The sequence below is a fragment of the Kogia breviceps genome, chromosome 6 (assembly GCF_026419965.1).
Source record: "Kogia breviceps isolate mKogBre1 chromosome 6, mKogBre1 haplotype 1, whole genome shotgun sequence".
NCBI lineage: Eukaryota > Metazoa > Chordata > Mammalia > Artiodactyla > Physeteridae > Kogia > Kogia breviceps.
The window spans coordinates 125,985,405-126,005,647 of record NC_081315.1 but is presented as its reverse complement, the minus strand read 5'-3'; the positions used below and the strand labels follow the sequence as shown (position 1 = coordinate 126,005,647).

The window sequence follows — 20,243 nt, the reverse complement described above, 5'->3', positions numbered from 1 at the left end:
AATATATTTTTTATTATACCACAGACCTTCTTAGCATACATTACCAGGTAGCATATGATGTTACTTTACCCCAGTATTGATGATATTAAATTTGATAACTTGGTTAAAGCGGTATCCACTAGGTTTTTCCACTATAAAGTTATAATTTTTCCATTGTAATTAAGTATCTTAAGAGGAGATATTTTGATATTGTGTAGATATTCTATTCCTCATCAGTACCTTTACCAGTTTTGTCATCCACTGATTTTCCAACTTCATAGTACCTTCTATATATATTAGTTGGCATTCCAATGTAAAGAACTTTGCCTTCTTTATTGATTCATTATTTATTTCTATCATTATGGACTCATGGATTTTTATTTTGTTTAATGAGTTATGCTCTGTTACTATCTTTATTTTTTCAAATTCTCAGATTATATCAGATTTACTGGCTCCTATGTCTTTTTGACATGTCCCCATCACTCTTGGCATTTTCTTGCTTTCTAGGGGAGCCGAAAGTTTTAACTGCTTAACAAGATGTTCCAAACTCATCTTTTACTTTCCCTGCCCTAGCCCTATGATCATTCTTTTTCCCAAGGAGCCCTGGTTCCTTTCAGTGGAGGGGATGGTATTTAGAAACCAGGATCTAGGCAGTAGGTGTGCTCACTGCTACTAGTTTATCAGCAGACAGAGCTAGAAAAAAAAATATACACAGACACACATACACTTATATTTTATTTATTCCTATATCTAACTACTCACTATATGACAAACAATGAATTCTTACCTCCAACTTCAATCTAACACCTCAAGGTATATTTTTTCTTCCTCTTTTCTTAATATATATAATGTAATATTATATATATTATACATGTTATATATGTTCTTTCTCAGATTCTTTTCTCTTATAGGTTATTAGAAAATATTGAATATAGTTCCCTGTGCTACACAGCAGGTCCTTGTTGATTATCTATTTTATATATAGTAATGTATATATGTTAATCCCAAACTCCTAATTTATTACCCTCCCCTTTCCATAAGTTTGTTTTCTATGTCTGAGGGACTGTTTCTGTCTTGTAAATAAGTTCACTTATGTCTTTTTTTGTCTTTTTTATATTCCACACATAAGTGATATCATATAATATTTGTCTTTCTATGTCTGGCTTACTTCACCTAGTATGGTAATCTCTAGGTCCATCTGTGTTGCTGCAGATGCCATTATTTCATTCTTTTTTATGGTTGAGTAATATTCCATAACACACACACACACACACACACACACACACACACACACACACACACGTACACCAAATCTCTGACAAAAGAGGCAAGAATATACAATGGATAAAAGACAGTCTCTTCAATAAGTGGTGCTGGGAAAACTGGACAGCTACATGTAAAAGAATGAAATTAGAACATTCTCTAAGACCATACACAAAAATAAACTCAAAATGGATTAAAGACCTAAATGTAGGACCGGATACTATAAAACTCCTAGAGGGAAACATAGGCAGTACACTTGCTGACATAAATCATAGCAATATCTTTGTGGATTCATTTCCTTATTCTTCATATATTTGTGCATGTGCTCAAGCCATGTTCCTACTCCTTTCTGTAGAATCTCTTATCTTTCTCTTCAAGCTGAAGAACTCTCATTAACATGTCTTTAGTACTAGTCTGGTGGTGACGAATTCTCTGATTTCATTTATCTGAAGATGGCTTTATTTTGCTTGTAATCTTGAAAGATATTTTCACAGTCTAGACGATTCTCAGTTAATAGTAGTTTTCTTTCAACACTTAAAAAGTTCTCTTACTTTTTTCTGGTTTTCATTTTTCTTATGAGAAGTCAGCTCGGCTTCATTTTTCACCTTATATGTTTCATAGTATATATCATTTTCACACTGTGTATATATTTAATGTTTTCACTAACTTTGGGAAATTTTTGGTCATGTGTTTAAATATTTTTTCTTCTCCATTCTCTTCTCTTTGGACTCCAGTTGTATATGTGTTAGACTATTTGATGTCCCACAGAACATTGAGGCTCTGTTAACTTTTTATAGGTTTTTTCTTTGTCCTCTCAGTCCTTTTGATTGGATACTTTCTGTCAATCTGTCTTCAGGTTCACTGACCCTTCCGTTGTTTCCAGTCTGCTGTTAAATCCATCAGTGAACTCTTCGTTTTAGACTTTGTACTTTTCAGTTCTAGAATGTCCATTTGGCTTTTTAAAAATACTTTTTCTTTCTGCAGAGATTTCCATCTGTTTATTATTACCATGTTTTCTCTTCAGTCCTTAAATACATTTATAATAGCTGCTTCCAGGTACCTGTTTGTTAATTCCAACATCTGAATCATCTTGGGGTCATTTTCTATTGACTGCTTTTTTTCTTCACTGTGGGTTTCAATTTCCTGTTTCTTCACATGCGTTGTGATTTTTTTTTTTTTTATTGTATGCTGGACATTTTGAAAGTTTTGTTGCAGGGCATTTGGATTATATCAGCTTCCTTTAAAACGGAGCTTACCTTTGTTCTTGTAGACAGTGAAGTTACTGGAAGATCCTTCCGGTTCTGTCACGTTTGGTATTATTATTTGTTAGGATGGATCTACTTTAGTTTTAAATTTAGTCTTAGGGAATGCTGCTCAGGTCCTTACTGCCAAGGAGTGGCCTTTCTGTGTCTCAACTGAATGCCTGAGGTGCCTAGGGAGGTATCTCCTCTGGTGGGTAGAACAACAGTGTCTTCAAACATTTTTAGAATTGGTTATCACCATTCACTTTCAGCCTTCAACAGGAAGTCTTTGCTAGGTCTCTTAGAGTCTTGCCAAATACCTGTCTGTGAAGTGACTAGCCACTCAGTCTTCTGCCACTCCTTCTTTACACCCCTAACCCCACCCAAAGCACAGCCTCTCTTATCAGGTACTTTGCCTTGCACATACCAGCCACTTTAGAAGCCCTGAATTCAGTTCTATTTGGAACTGTTACTCTACTTGGATACCACCTGCCTGCCCCCAGGAGGAAACAGATTATTGCAAGGCAATCCTGTGTATTCCCTTCTTCGCTGTGGTGTAGTTTAGCTATCGCACGTATTCGTTCTAATCTTGTATTTTTCAGCAAGAGGGCAAGTCTGGTACTAGTTGTTTTAGTATGGGAGGTGGATATCTAAACTGTGTTTTTTTTTACACTGTCGTGTTCTCATAAACAGTGAAAGAAATAATCAATAATAATGAAATAATAGTGCTCCATTTTTCTTTCGACGTTTACTGGACCTAGAGGGGTCAGAAGTTCTCTATGTGTATATAGCCCCTGCACTGGGTACATTGTTAAAGGAAAAATTCTTTGAGATGCCAAAATTCACTTAAAGTGATTTTGAAGCATACATTACTCCTACTTCCTTCAATGAAGAATGAAATTCAGGGCTGCTGTTTATTTTAAACTTCCAGTATGCACAAAAAAATTCTATGAAAGTGCTACTAATTTCAGACTCTTGCTTTGATTAGATAGTTGGGTTTAATCCTCTTTTTTATAAATTGGTCTTGTAATTCAGATACTCATTAACAAAATAATTGCTGAGGATGCATTTCTATTCATATTTTGATTATTGGCTTGTAGAATAATTCACTATATAAATTCATAATTTTTAACTTCTTTTAATTTGTCCATATCAGTATCCTGTCTGCTTTCTTTAGATGCCTTGCAATATAGTATGCTATTTAAGAACTGTTTTTTGGAAACATTGAGCCAAGGTTTTCTCTGTCTTTCAGTATAACTTTGAGCATGTTTGCAGAAAAATTAAAAATGCAGTAGTGTATATTTATAATATAAAATATTTATATTGATTTTCTACCATTTTATAACTTTTCTTTTGAAATTGCCTTTAATGCCATGTTTGGTCCTCTCATGGGGAAAATTGGCCTCATTTCTGACCCTAGTTGATGGAATCTAGTGTAATCATTCACAGCTTTGGCTTTGCGTACTTTAGACTAATTAAAAAAAAAAAAAAAAAAAAAAAAGAAATGACCTTTGAAGATGAGGATTTCTCCAGTGTGACTATTCCATATTTTCTGAAGGGAATTCCAAAAGCAGAGTTTTTAAAACAATAATGCTATTATTAGGTTGAGCATGTAAGTTCCCAAGGCTGTTGCTTTGAAGGGAACAATATTCATTCAGATGTTTATGTTCTGGTATGTTTGCTTCCCTTCTAATTGTATCTCATATACTGGTCTCTGTCCATTTCCTTGAGTATGTTTTTCCTCCTACCTATCAGATTTGCTTTAAACTGTAGTAAGCTAAAAGTGATCATGTTGGATAACTATGATATCATTTGGTAATGAATTCCTTCATATGTTTAACAAATGTTTTTGAGTTCCTGTGCTAATCTTGGGAATACAGTGTGGTGAACCAAGAAAAGCCCTTTATAGAATTTACAGCCTACCTTTGATCTTCTCAATCTGGTTTAATGGAAAATAGCCTGTGTCTTTCTTTCTTTAAGCCACATTTAGAACTTTTACACCTTTCAGCAGTCCTTTGTGATTATTGGATGTGGGAAGATGTACTTTGTAAAAGGGGAAAGAGATTCAAAAGATTGAGGAATTGTTTATAGTCTGATGAAGCCCATGCAGTTTTATTATATACAAAAAGAGAGAAAATATAAGATTTTTAATTCTTATGAAACACCTGAGATAGAAATACAGAATACTGAGGAAATATATATATACAGTCATTACAAGGGAAGTTAAGTCAGTATTGAAAAGGTCATTTTGGAGGTGGTGGGTTTCATAGGAAGAGTTTCAGACCGAAGATGCTTTTCTTTTTCAGAAGAATCAGTACGATGGGAATAGGCAAATTGTATTACAGAGGAGGAGAGTTGCCACTTTTTCCTGAGTTTAAGTGAGGCTATCTAAATTGGTTAATATTTTGAATTTCCTTTATTTCTTAATATCTGTTTACATCTGTATTTTTTTCATAAATACTAGCTGCTAAAAAACCCTTAAATTTGTCTTTGTCAAAGATGATATGTACTTGTATGATTTGATACCTTTTACAATAATAAAATTGTCATTCAGAACAACAAGGTGAGTCGACGATTAGATTTCTCTAATCCTATAAAACAGAAAAATCAAATCAGTCTTTGAACAGGTCAGTCACTAAATTGAATTTCTTCTTCCTTCCTTACTAGGATCCTCGGTTCAATGCAGAAGTTGACCAAATTACCGGCTACAAGACACAAAGTATTCTTTGTATGCCAATTAAGAATCACAGGGAAGAGGTAAGCCAATTTTCCATTTTATTCTAAAAGGTCATTTAGAAACATTTTTCTTTTTGAAAAAAATTTTTCACTTTGCACACTTATGAAATAATGCTGTAGTGACAAGTTAACTATAAAGTGCCTAAATGTTCTGCATGATGTTTTTTATTTAGACTTTAGTAATAGGGTTGACTCCTGATACTTTACTTTGACTTAGAAATAAATTTTAGACATGTCATTTCTTTTTTTAAAATAAATTTATGTATTTATTTATGGCTGCATTGGGTCTTAGTTGCTGTGCACGGGGTTTCTCTAGTTGCGTTGAATGGGGGCTACTCTTCATTGCAGTGCACAAACTTCTCAATGAAGTAGCTTCTCTTGTTGCGGAGCACGGGCTCTAGGCTCGCGGGCTTCAGTAGTTGTGGCACACGGGCTCAGTAGTTGTGGCTTATGGGCTCTAGAGCGCAGGCTCAGTAGTTGTGGCACATGGGCTTAGTTGCTCCACGGCGTGTGGGATCTTCCCGGACTGGGGTTCAAACCCGTGTCCCCTGCATTGGCAGGCAGATTCTTAACCACTGCGCCACCAGGGAAGTCCCTAGACATGTCATTTCTTTACCCCTCTTTCCTGAGGACCTTACTGAATCCTAAGATGTATAATTGTGGTTGTAATCAATTTATTTCATGTTATATTTTACACATCTGAATAATGCTTATTTCATAAATGGTTATCTAATTGCAGTGGTAATCAGCTGATTTTTTTGTTTGGATTCAAAATGAGGTTTTGAAAAAATAGAAATTGTATATAACACTAAGCAAAATATATTGTGAAACTGTAACAAGCAAATGAAAATAGGTTGGTTTATGTTTCACCTAACTAGAAGGTTTAGATTCTGTAAGCACTGAATTCTCTCTTCATTTTACATTTATTTGAGGAAAAAAATAGTTAATCATCATTTAAACTGAATGGTTCAATTGAGTGTCCTCAGCCCTGTCTACACATAACAATCGACTGTGAGACTCTAAACTATTACCAATTAAATTAGAATCTCTAAGGGCAGGGTCTAGATACGGATACATTTTTAAAGATCCCCAAATAATTCTAAAATGTAACCAGGGTTGAAAATCATTTTCCTGAGTGAAAACAAATAGATTGAAAGAGCCCGTATTTGTGGTTCTTAACCTTGGCTGCATAGTAGAATCACCTGGGGAGCATTTAGAAATTCTAATGCCCAGGTTTCACTTTAAATCAGAATCTCTGGGGTTGGGACCTAGGCATCAGTATTTCTTAAAGCTCCCAGGTGGTTATCATGTGCTGCTAAGGTTGAGAACCACTGCCAGGGATACAAGAAACACTTTGCTGGTTCTACTTGGTTTATATTCAGATTCTGACATCTTTCCTTTCCCTCCTCCATCCAGTCCTTTACCAAGTCCCATCGGTTTGTTTTTTTTTTTCCTGATAGTGTTTCTCATTTTGATCTCTTTCTTTTCATTCCTGCCTGTACCATAATTCAGATCTTGAAGTAATGCCTGAACTTTTAAAATATTCTTGTAAGGAGTTTCTGTACTTTAAGTCAATTTCCCTTTAATCCACCCTGCATATGCCCTTGGGAATTTTCCTAAAACACGGTTTGCTAAATCAGTGCTTCTAAAACAGTCATGTGCATATGAATCTTAAAATGCAGATTCTGAATTCAGTAGGTCTAGGTGAGGCCTGAGTGAGTTTCTTTTCTAACAAGCAACAGGTTGTTGCTGATGCACCGGGTCTACAGATAATTTGATGAGCAAGATCTTAAATCAGTCACTTATCAGTAGCCTAAGATAAGTTCTCAGTGCCTTAGAGTTGCTGCATGGTTTTTTAAGAGGGTAGTTACAGCCACAGTTACTAAAAATTCCTGCCGCTACAACATGCATATGAGATTAAATAATTAATTAGCTAATTAATTGTGAATGAATACATAAAATGGAAAAGGCCATGCATGGACCAGTGGTGTTCTTAAGCAGATTGCCTGATAAAGCAAATAAAAAGCATGTCTTATGCAATATTGGGGACATAGTTATACTAAAAAATTATTTGTTGTTCATCTAAAATTAAATTTGACTGGACATCCTATATTTTATCTGGCTGCCCTAGTTATAAACCAAGGATTATGACTGTGTGCACTTAAAAAGATGATGTTCAGCTTTTAATTTCTAAGTATGTTTTAAAACCATGGCCTGAAAAACAACTTTGTACTGGCTGAGAGATTCAGCTTGAATCATGCTCTGGTTAAATATCTCTTTTTAACTTTCGTGAACAGTGGGGATTGGGGGAAACCCATGAGAATGTGCAACAGAATCACAAGGGTGAAGTAGGTGAGGTTGTCCTCCTGTAAGAGAGCATCCTCTGGGTACACACGTTTCTGTCTTTACGACGACCAGTGAGGATGGTTTAAACTAAAACAACAATAACAAAAATCCCCACCGTATTGAGGTATAAGTTACGTACCCTAAAATTCACCCATTTTTAGTGTATAATTTGATGAGTTTTTGACAAATGCACGACAGTCCTATAACCACCACTATAATCAAGATACAGAACATGTCTTTCCCCTCAGATATTTCCCTGTACCCCTTGTAGTTGATCTCCTCCTCCTCCTCCCTCAACCCCCAGCCCCTGAGAATCACTGATCTGTTTTCTGTCACTATTGTTTTGCCTTTTCTAGAGTGTCATATAAATCATGTAAGTGGACGCATACAGTGTGTAGTCTTGTGTGTCTGGCTTCTTTCACTCAGCATAATGCTTGTGAGATCCATCCATACCATTGCGTGTCAGTCGAGTGTTCCTTTTTATTGCTGAGTGATTATTCCATGGTATGGATGTGCCCCAATTTGATTATCCATTCATCTGTGGCTAGGCATGTGAGTTGTTTCCAGTTTTTGTCTGTTAGAAGAACAGCCACGGTTTGCATACAGGTCTTTTTGTAGACGTGTTTTCATTTCTCTTTGGTAAATATACAGGAGGGGAATTTCCAGGTCATATGGTGGGTGTATGTTTAATTTTATAAGAAACTTCCAAGCTCCTTTCCAAAGTGGCTGTACCATATTGCTTTTTTGCCAGCAACGTATGAGAGTCGGCAGTTGCTTCACATCCGAGGCAACGCATGGTATTGTCAATTTCAAAAAAAGATCGTAGCCATTACCTTTGATTTCATGAATGAATAACCCCACTCTCAGTCAGGGGTCGTCCGCTTACTTACAGACCTGATTAAAGTGGGTTCAGCTGCAGGTCCCCAGACTGTGATTGTCCAGAGCTCTCCTTAAGATTTCTGTTGGGCTTCCCTGGGGGCGCAGTGGTTGGGAGTCCGCCTGCCGATGCAGGGGACGCGGGTTCGTGCCCCGGTCCGGGAGGATCCCACGTGCCGTGGAGCGGCTGGGCCCGTGAGCCATTGCGGCTGAGCCTGTGCGTCCGGAGCCTGTGCTCCGCAACGGGAGAGGCCACAACACTGAGGCCCGCATACCACAAAAAAAAAAAAAAAAAAGATTTCTGCTGGGTTCCTCAGCATCCTCAGGGCTGTCTTCCTCCATGCTCCCTCATCTTCTCCTGCTGTCTCTGTTTTACCCTATGATGACTTGATACGAAGGCTGAGCTCCTCACTGGTTTCCACAAAAGTTTTTTCACATGAAGCATTTCATGAGATAAACAACCTTCAGTAACTTCACTGAAGTCTTAGTAACTTTACTGATGGGAAGGTTTCCAAACAGCTTTTTTAAAACAGCTTGCTGACCCTCCCTATTCTCTGTCCTCTCCCCCCTGTTCCTTCTCCTCCCACGCCCACCCTGCCTGGTTTGAAATTATTTCCTGTGAGAATTATTTCTTCAGAAAGAAAGGAATGAAGAGAAACAGTCAGAAAAACAGGCATACTCTCAGCATGGCTGTGCAAGTATAAAAAGTACTTTGGCTGACCGAGAACCAAGACCCCTAAGAAGATGCCATAGACGACTTCCAGAATTATCCTTAAATTTATAGCTACACAAACAAACTCAGGGCAATGTTTGCTGTTTTGTACACGTAATAGAAAGTACTCTTTCTCCCACGAAGCTTTTGAAATCAAAATGGAGAGTCACAGTAAGGCTTTTGGGAGTAACTGTTAAGATTGCTTGCTCTGGGCTTGAATCCCTCACCACTTACATGATGAGTAACCAGGATGGAGCTGGTTAATCCCTTTGATCCTCAGTTTCCTCATCTGCAAAATGAGGGTTATAAAAGGACCTGCCTCACAGGGTTGTTGTAAAGGTCAAATGTGTTTGCACGCAAAGGGATTACCATATTTTCCGGCACACTGGGAGTGATCCATAAAGGTCAGCTGTTATTTTTTAAAGGAGACATAGAACTAACTGACCGCTTATGAGAAACAGGAATGATAAAGTTGTATGCAGAGGTCATCAGCCACATAATAACCAAACAGCTGGGATCAAATGACAAGCAGCACTGGTCCCTGACTTAATTGGTCTGTTACCCTCTAACAAACTTTAAGGGTAAAAGAAAAATACTTTTCATTGTTTTTCCTGATTAATGAGGCAAAGTAAATTTGGTTTCTTCTCTTTGTATTAGTCCAGTTGTATCGAGTAAGACAACACTGATTCTAACTAATTACCAAGAAACCTAAGAAGAAATGTCTTTACTGACTGTTTATAAAACGTCTTGGTACCTTTTAGTGACCCCAGTTACTTAAGGTACCAACTCTGGAGAGCTGATTGAAGGGAGCAGTTGAATATTGAACACTAAAGTCTGAACTACAACATAGTCCAGAAAATTCAGGAAGATTTTTAAGATTCAGTAAAATATATAACCACTTCATCCGCCTCTCGTGAAGTATCTCAACTAATTAAAATTTTTCAGGAGTTCTTTTCATTAGTGTTATAATCATAAGTGTAATAGTGCAATGCCTTTTTAGAAGTCAGGATCATAGATATTCCTAAAACTTCTGTGACAGATTTTTTTTTTTTTTAAATCACAGAGGATAAGTTTTTGCAGTTTTCCCCTCTCTGTACTCCCTTCTAAGACAATGGCATTAACCGGCAAAGTGTGTGTGGTGGGTGGTGGGGGGGGACAGAAGAAGCTAGAGGAAGCTGAAATAATTTATTTTGGAAAGGTCAGAGAGCTACTGGCTAGAGAAGATGAATGAAGACAAAAAGTAAAGGGGTCCGAGGAGAGAAGAGAGCCAGCCCAGGCTCTATAACAGAATGGCTTGAGGGACGACAGAGTAGGACTTTGGAAATAACTGCCTGTCCTGTGGAAACTATTCTAAGGACTTGACATATATTAATTCATTTAATCCTCATAACAACCATAAGAGGTAGTCATTATTTTATTCCCACTTAGCAGATGATGAAACTGAGACACAGGACATTTAGGGAACTTGGCCAAAGTCATGTAACTAAAAACTGGCAAAGCTGAGATTCAAACCTAGGCAAGAGGGTTTCTTAAAATTCTGCCGTGGATGATGACTGCACTCTCCTTTCGTCCCCCTCAGTGTTTTCTTGAGCCGCTGCAGTAAACATTTAGGTTACTGTTGATTTGGGGGTGGGAGGTGCACTGATGTGAGATATGGCTCCATGTACAAGCAGGGCTTGATCTATTCTGATGGCTCTTTAAAGTTCAGTGCTGAAACCACCCTGCAGATGGACTCTTTAAAATGAGAGAGAGTGGTGGAGGGGAGAAAGAAGGGCAGGGAGCAGGGGCGGGGGAGAGAAAGAGAGGTCAGAGTCACATCCTCTATAATAATGTCTTAAGAGGAATCCATCCAGTAACCGAGAAGAAATTTTTACCAGGGATAAAAGAGTTACAGGAGCATGTTTGATGTTAATATGGGCCAGTGTGCTCTGTGATATGCACAGGAAGCATCATGAAAAAAGTTTGCAGCAAGTGTGTGAATTTTTAGAGCTGCTGTTAAATTTCTTTCAGGCTTAACACTGGATTTTTCAGACCTGGGCACTTGGATCGGTTTTTTATTTTTGTCACATGCATTAGTTATTTCTATAACCAGATGGTTCTCTTATGTTTAGTAAAGAAGTGCAAGGAAACTCAACTCTTTCTCTCTAGCTCAGATGACCTATTTCTGAAATACTGCCCTCTCTTGAAGTATTGCTTGTTATGACATGGTGGAGATGAGTGCTTTTTTTTTTTTTTTTTTTTTAATTTATAGCGGCTGCACCAATGAGGTAGAAGCCAGGACATTGTGAAATAATGCAAGTTCTGTGAAAATTTCATATTGATCTGAGGTAGAGATTATATCCAATAATGTCAGGCTAGGCTGATACCTGTTTTCTCTTGGTTGAATGTCAACTCCAGTTATTAAGTAAAAATCTAATTTGGAATCAGAGCTCTTATCCTTCTCTGTTTTTATCATTTTGATTTTATTTAATCATATTTGATGATATAATTCTTTGATGCAAATACAGCAGTTGTAATAAAAGATTTATAAGTTTTTTTACAGTGTAATAAAGGAGCATTTTTATCTAAATATCCAATTGTTTATATCTTCTTTTAAAAGAACAGTGAAAAACTTCAAAAAGTATCAGTGAATTTTATGAGATTTTTATGAAATAAATATAATACTTTGATGAATCAAAGAGATTTAATGCCTGCCAAAAATCATAAAGTAAAGCATTAATGGACTCAAATGTATAATTCCAACTGCTTTATATAAAGGTAAATGTTTTCTAGAATTTAAGCTACATAACTTTATCTGCTCATCCCCCCCTAAGTTAAAAATATTCTCATTCCCCCTCCCCCAAATGATCTTGTTTTGAAAGTGATTGTTGAATCACTGCAATATGTGGAGTCCTGGTCTAGGCAGTGAGGATATTAAAAAAAATGAAGCAAGGAAGATACTTAGAAACTTTTTTTTCAATTTCAATAAGAGGGAGATCTTATATACCAAAAAGCAAATATCAATACAAGGTAACCAAACAAATGTTAAATGAGTTAAATATTCAGCACCCAAGTTCAAAGGAAAGTCTGTGCATTTCAAGAACTGGAGGAATCACAGAGGAAGAACGAAAGCTGTGGTTTCATACAGCAGATCCCTGCTGTGTTTATCCCACAGGCTCAAGAGAGGAAGCTTGAACATGCTTTCTGAGAGAGGGTGGAGACAGGGTAGCTGCTTGCCTCTGATATTCTGCTCACACTACTGACTAGGGCTTTTCTTAAACTTGTCATGTAAGCTTGGAACAGATGAAGAACATTACAGCTTTATACATAATCCTACAATTCCAAGTCAGACTAGATGAAAATATAGCTATAAGAATAAGCAGAGTTTAATTGCAGACTGTCAGTTGATCTAGATCTATTTTAGTCTTAAAGAATTGGCTAGTTACGTGTTTTTTGAAAACTTATAAATTGTCCATCGCATTTATTCCCCTGTGATATTGTCTTGTAGCTTTGTTTTAGCAACAAAACAAAAATACTCCGAAAAGTTTCCGTCGGTTCTGGACTTGATGGGGTGATAGTGAAGATCTTTTCTTTTTCTTTTGCCACATTACCCTTTAAATAATAAACAAGTGTATTTTACAGAGAAGATGGTAACTGCTTTCCTAAGGAAAAAAACACTTCTCAAGAGCATCAGATGAAAAACATAATGCTAGTAGGTTCAATCCCTGAGGTTACACTACTGATCCAGGAGAAGAAGAAAGAGTGAATAAAAGCTTGAGACTGAAGATTAAGTTAATGATAGGCTATATTTACCCAAATCTTATTTTGAATGCACAGAAAATTTGGTTCAGACCGGATGCTATGATTTATTCAATATGGGGTTTATCTTCATTGGTAGTTTTAGAATAACCATTCCAGCACTTGTTGGAATGCATTGCATTTTTAGTTTGATAGAACATTTATAAGTTTAATTTTGAGAATTTTTATATAGATCCTGAATTATGACTAGTAGAAGTCTGGAACCAGTTGCAGATAAGCATAAATAATTTCTTTGTATAATATCTGACCAAGAACCACATAATTAGACCTGGGGATGGATTTTGATTATTAAATAATTTTCATGCATTCTTAAAGAGTTAAGGTGGTTGTCAGTGAAACTGCTGCTCTCGCTCTCTCTCTCTCTCTCTCTCTCTATGTATATATATATATATATATATATATATATATACAAAATCTATATTCATCTAAGAGCCAAGATTATATAGGTAAAGTGCTTAATAAACTATGTACTCTGTATTCCTTCTTATTAAATCCTCATCTAAAAGTTCCTACTTGTTTCTCTTCTACTAGAGTGGAAATTAATATTCTAGGCAGAATTTAAATAAAAGTATAAATTTTATCTTATAAAATTTTTGAATCATATTTTTCTTTTTTTTTTGGTATCACTTGGTAGCAGTGATAAAAATGAAAATGACCTGGATTTAGAATTCCAGATCCATTTGATTATTACAGATTACTTGATGATCGTAAGTATATTAGTGATCTCTTGCAGCATAACAAATTACCCTAAGCTTAGTGATTCTGAACAACAGCCTTCATTATCTCAGTTTCCGTGGTTCAGAAATGCCAGAGCGGCCCAGCTGGCTGTGTGCTTCTTCTGGTCCAGGTTCCCTGCCTGTGGCCGCACTCAGGAGGCAGCAGGGGCGCCTGACTCACACTCGAGCGTGCACTGCTCAGAGGGCTCACTTGCGTGGCTTTTGGCAGGAGGCCTCAGTTCCCAGCCAAGCGGGCCTCTCAACAAGTCACTCCGTGTACTCAGCACGTGGCAGAGTGAGCAAGGAGGAAGTGGCACTGCCTTGTATGACCAAGTCCCCAGACCTGTTCACCTTCACCTCACGGTAACCGTTCATCAGAAGCCAGGCATCAGGTCCAGCCCAAACTCGGGGAGGGCAGTTAGGCTCCACCTCTTGAAGAGAAGAGTATCAAAGAATGTGTGGAGATGTTGTGAAACCACCAAAAGTACTAGGTGCATTTTGAGGCCTTAGTCTCTTTTCTTAAAAAACTGTTCAGGTGATAAATGAGGAACTCTGCTTGTTAATTAAAATAATATCTTACACAACAAGGGCCTACTGTATAGCACAGGAAACTATATTCAGTATCTTCTAATAACCTATAATGGAAAGAATCTGAAAAAGAATAGTGTGTATAAACTGAGTCACTTTGCTGTACACCTGAAACATTATAAATCAGCCATACTTCAATTAAAAGAATCTTAAAAATTAGTGCTTCTCAACCTTTCATATACTAAAAATAATATGAACTACCAGAGGTAACACAGACTAGGTTTAAATAAGGTGGCAAGTTGGGGTGTGTGCTCTGCCAGATTGGCTTGAATCAAAGGGAAAAGAGGAAGGAGAATTAAAAGAGGAGGGCTGAGGAGAAGAGGAGGAAGCTGCTTGCTGTTTGAGCTGAGGCAAACCATCGAGATATTAAAAGTCTTCTAAAATGTTATGTCACAAATGCAGGTCTTCATGAGATCACTGTTTGTGTAGCTTAGGTGTTTTGCTTCTTAATGCCCATGGAAAATGCTCACTGGTGCATCCTTATTATTTCTCTGCACCATTGTTTTCTGCCTTCCTCGTGGATCAAGATTGGAAGGAACCTGTCTAGTAAATACCTTGGCACTGGAGGCGAGGCTGAGCATCCAAGCCGAGGCAAGATCATGAAGCATCCTCAAACTGCCATGCTAAGGAGGTGCTGGATTTTTTTTTTTTTTTTTTAAGCCAAGAAACATTTGCTGTCATTTAAAGATCTGTGTGGCCATAGCGTTAAGGGTGAAGAGTTTTCTTTGTTTGATCTCTAACCAGAGCCACAAAATTGGACACTTCATAGATTTTGATTTCCTGATTTGTTCATACACGGAGAAAATCCTGGGTCTGGAAGCAGGGAAGTTGGTAAGGAGGCTTTTGCATAATCCAGACTAGGCGTGGGTTCGTTACACTTCTGTTGAGGCGGTTGAGGGATTGATTTGATGGAGGTGAAGCAGAAGGAAGAATCTAGAATACTTTCTCGTGGGAAGAATTGTGACATTCCCTCAAATAAAACATGCAACGGAGAGAATTGGTTTGTGGGGATCAAAGCCATTAGCTCTTTTGCTGGGTGTGTTGTTTTCCTGTCTGTTCCTTTCTCCTCTCTCGTCAAGTCTCAGCACTGCATCCTCATCTCCACTTTCATCCGGTGGTCTTGCTTACTCTTTCAGTGAAAAATAAAGCAGTTACAGGAATAATTCCACAAGAGAACTTCCCCAGTCTCTTTCCCCCTGCTCCTGCATCTGAGTTTACATCCTCCATTATCCTTTTACATTAACCATCTATGAAATAGCAAAGGTCAGTCTCTCACTTGTGTACCAGATCTCATCCCATCTCATCTGCTCCAAGACACGACTCAGCAGCTCTCCCCGCTGTGACCAGAGTCACCAAAATCCCCCTCTCTACCAGACTGGTTTATCAGCACACAAACATGCTGTTATTTCTCCCATCTTAAGAACAAAAGCAAACGCTCATTGGACTACATATCTCCCTTCGGAGATCACCATTTCTCTGATCACCATCAGAGCTAAACTCTTTGAAAGAGTTGTCCACATTTGCCATTTCCATTTCCTCCCGCTCTCCGGAGCATAATGCACCCAAGCCTTCACCCTCACCGCTCTGTGGAAGCCGCTCTTGGCAGGGTCGCATGGCATCCATAGGGCAGGAGCTTATGATCATTTCTCAGTATTCACCTTACCCGGCAGGTCGGCAGCATGTGGCATTGTTGATCACTCATTGCTCCAGGACAGATTATCTTCACTTGCTCTCCAGGACCTCAGACTCCCCAGTTTTTTCCTCCCATCTCTCTGACTGCCTCTCTGTCTCCTTAGCTGGTGCCCGCTCATCACAACACTGCTAAATGGCTCAGCCCTGGACCTTCACTCACTGCTTATGTGATTTTATTTACTCTCATAGTTTTAAATACCATTTGTGTGCCAACCAAACTTATATTGCAACTGTATTGTTTCTTCAATTTAAACTCATATATTCAACTGCTTACTTGACTTCTCTACCTATATATGTCTGACAGGCATCGTGAACTTAATGTGTCTAAAACATCACTCCTAATCTTCCTTCCCACTAAACCTGCTCTATACTCATACCTACCACACTTAATTTCTCTGTCTTCCCAGCTATTCAGGCTAAATTCCTTAAAGGCTAAAATCAGGCTGAATTCCTTCTTTCTTTCTCTCACACTAGATATCCAGCTGATCAGGAAACATTCTTGACTTTCCCTTCTATCACTGCTCTCCACCTGTACTTCTACCACACTGGAGCTTCAGTGTGGAGCCATCAGTATGGAGCACCTGAATTATTATAGTAGCCTCCCTAACTAGTGTCCCTGCTTCAAGCCTTTAACGCCGTTCAGTCTATTCTCAACACAAATTTTAGAAAACATGCTAGATCTCATCATTCCCCTGCTCAGAACTCTGCAGTGGATTTCCACGTCACTCTCTAAAAAAGGTCCCCCATGACCTGGCTCCCGAAGCCCCTCTGATCTCACCTATTGTCTCCCCGCCAATCCTCTCTAGCACACTGTTGTTGTTTTCTCTCCACCCCAGGGCCTTTGCACTTGCTGTTTCTTTGTCTGAAGTTCCTTTGCCTAGTTCTCCACATGGCTCAAATCTGTCACCTCCTTCAGGTTTTTACTCAGATGACATCTCAGGAAGACTTTCTTCGGCATCCTTATTGACTATCTACCATTATTTCTATCCCTGCTGTTTTCTTCATGACACTTAAGCACTTAATCACCATTTGACATACTACATATTAACTTATGGGTTCATTTCTGTTTCCCCCTCCCTAGACTGTAGGCTCCATGAGAGCAAGGTGAGACAAGAATGCTACACAGAGGAGGTGACATTTAAACTGCATCTGTGGTATGCAATAATGCTAGCTGACCTGAGAACTTCTTTTTCAAAAATGTTTCTCTGCCGTCTTGAAGCATGGAAACCAAAGTAGATTGACAAATTAAGGGATTTCAGGTAGAAATTTAATCAAGGCTATGTGGTAAATAGTAGTAGGACTAGCATCTTCCTGCTGACCCTTAGAGATCAGTAATAACTATTTTGTATTGATGTTATCCTCCCCATTTTTTTTTTTAAATTTTTTTTTTTTTTTTTTTTTGCGGTACACGGGCCTCTCACTGTTGTGGCCTCTCCCATTGCGGAGCACAGGCTCTGGACGCGCAGGCTCAGTGGCCATGGCTCACGGGCCCAGCCGCTCCAGGGCACGAACCCGCGTCCCCTGCATCAGCAGGCGGACTCTCAACCACTGCGCCACCAGGGAAGATCCTCCCCATTTTAGATGAAGAAATATGGGCTTCATCAAGTTAAGGAAATTTCCTAATATTCCATATCTATTAAGTAGCAGAGCTGGAATTGATACCCATGTCATCTTATTCTAAGGCTGCATTTTTCTCACTGTGAAATAATTACCTTCTTTCATCTTTATTGATGATTGTACCTAAAAAGCTACCAACCAAGTCTTTTTACTGTTTTAGTTTTTGAAAATGCAAATTATGGACTGGAATAATAGAATGATAAAATCTAGAGTTGCCAACAATGATTCCAAATTAATTGCTTTTTATATTATCTGGCATAGCTGTGTGGAGGAGGGCATGTCTCTTTGTGCTGGTAACACCTACAGCCAGGAGTTTTGCTAGTGAGACTGGTGTCTGTCTGCATCTGAGCTTTCATATATGATTATCTTTTCAGGCTCATCTGAGCTTTCATATATGATTATCTTTTCAGGCTCATCTTCCATTGGGAGGAAAAAGCACTTAGAGGTAAAATATTATAAGTTATATTCTCTATACGAAGGATTTGTTGAGTGTGAAAAAATTATAAACAAACATACATTTTTCCCCTGGATCTCTTAAGTTAAATGTTCGGAATATCTACCTTCTATGATGTGAATATCTAACTGGCTATGATGCAGTTAGATGGTCCAGTAGAGGCAAGAGCACTGATCTGAACATTTAGTTCAACTCCCATTGAGATGGCGTTCCCTTTTTTTTTTTTTAGATGTTGGGGGTAGGAGTTTATTAATTTATTTTTTATTTATTTATGGCTGTGTTGGGTCTTCGTTTCTGTGCGAGGGCTTTCTCTAGTTGTGGCAAGAGGGGGCCACTCTTCATCGTGGTGCACGGGCCTCTCACTATCGCGGCCTCTCTTGTTGCGGAGCACAGGCTCCAGACGAGCAGGCTCAGTAGTTGTGGCTCACGGGCTTAGTTGCTCCACGGCATGTGGGATCCCCCCAGACCAGGGCTCGAACCCGCGTCCCCTGCACTAGCAGGCAGACTCTCAACCACTGCGCCACCAGGGAAGCCCGAGATGGCGTTCCTTTGATACCAACTTTAATTTGCAAGTGAGATTCAGCCTATTCAGTGTTTTGATGCATGAAACTTGCTCTTTGCCACTTTTGCTGTGTTATTTCTCCTCTGTTTGTATTAGGCCCACATTTATGAGCACACCCCTTTACCCTGTAACTATCAGGAAGCTTTACTAGCACAGCATCTGGCCAAGGTATAGAGGCATGGACCTGTTGTAAGTGCAGGCAGTACTGGAACAATCTCAATCCTGGGTTAACAGAGTCCAAATCCAGCAACACTGTCCAGGGTGTGCTTTGCAGGCCAGCACCTGGCGATGTGCAGGACACCACCCTGAAAATAAATCATAGTTATTAAATAGATCCAAGGCTCTGAAGTTATTTTTGGCAATGTCATGTGTAGTGGTGGGCATAACAGTGATAGAATTATTCTGATACAAAGTGCAGTTTGTACAATATATATTGAGGCCACAATTTTTTTATTGTTATTTTGGACTTATTCCCAATTAGGCAGAGAGAGAGAATTTGAAAGAAAGAGTTCCGACTCTAGCGAAACAACTGTCTTGAGTGCTGGTTTAAGATCAGCGATTCCTTGAGCAACCTTCTTCACCAATCTGTGCTTAAGGTGACTTGTCTGTGAAGTTTCAGCATGAGGTACAGACACACACTGGGGGTTGACAGCGGTCATAGTGAGACAAGGAACGTGACAGCGTCCACCCCAGAACTCGTCACCTAGTGGAGGTTCAGAAAATGGCTGTTCCCTCCCTTTGGAGTGTTGCAAGGCCAGACAAACGGAGGAATGGAAAGTTAAATAAAAACGGTAAACACTGAGCGTACCCTGCCATGGGAAGGACAGCAGGCTCCTTTCTGCTCTGTACCCTTGTGTCGCTGCAGTTTTTAAAGGGCGTAGAAGGAGACTCTGCTCACAGTGGTTTTGTGCTGCTCTCTCTCAGGCCTAAACCTCTGTATCCCAATGGACGGAAAGGTCTGATTAGAGGGCAGCAGGTCCCTGTGGTTCTAAGACCTTTACACCTCATTGCTTAAAAGCTGGTGTGGCAGAGAGTTTGGTATTTGGCAAGGAAGAGGAAATTGTGTGTTGTGTGTGTGTGTGTGTGTGTGTGTGTGTGTGTGTGTGTTTGCGCACGCGCACACGTGCAAAGGGATAAGAATAAACGCTAGGATTAAGAATTATTCCCAGCATCCCCTTGTCTGGAAGGAATGCAGTCTCAGGTTAGCACCTCTCCCACTGGACGTTCCCAGGGTAGGACAGCTACTGACCCCCAGAGGTGGATTTGTCCTGGCACCACATCTGGGGAGCATCCGTCCTGCCTGATAGCACAGAGCAGATGGTCAGGACCTCAGCACGTTCCAGGACAGCTGAGAACTCAGCACGTGGACCACCACTTTCAAATATCATCAGCAATTACAAATTTACTTTTAAGACTTTCAAATACTTTTTGAAAACCAAATTAAAGTTTACATACAGTGAAATATGCAGACCTTCACGTACAGTTTGATGAGTTTGACAAATGTTTATTCATCTGTATAACACCCCAGTCAAGACAGAGAACACTTTCATCACCTCTGTCAATGCCCACAACCCATGGGCAACACAGTTCTGATTTTTATCATCATAGACTAATTCTGCTTTTTCTTGAATAATCTGCTTATTTTTGAAACTGCATTATTACC

General features: G+C 38.9%; 1 protein-coding gene across 5 annotated transcripts in view; it reads left to right on the top strand.

The window, feature by feature from the left end:
• PDE5A (phosphodiesterase 5A) overlaps positions 1 to 20,243 on the top strand; it is a 146,070-nt gene that overhangs the window by 27,226 nt on the left and 98,601 nt on the right. For all 5 annotated transcript variants that reach the window (XM_059066196.2, XM_067036581.1, XM_067036580.1 and 2 more), the window contains one exon: positions 5,151 to 5,240. In XM_059066196.2, the coding sequence (XP_058922179.1) occupies positions 5,151 to 5,240 (90 nt within the window). The remainder of the gene's footprint in view (positions 1 to 5,150; positions 5,241 to 20,243) is intronic.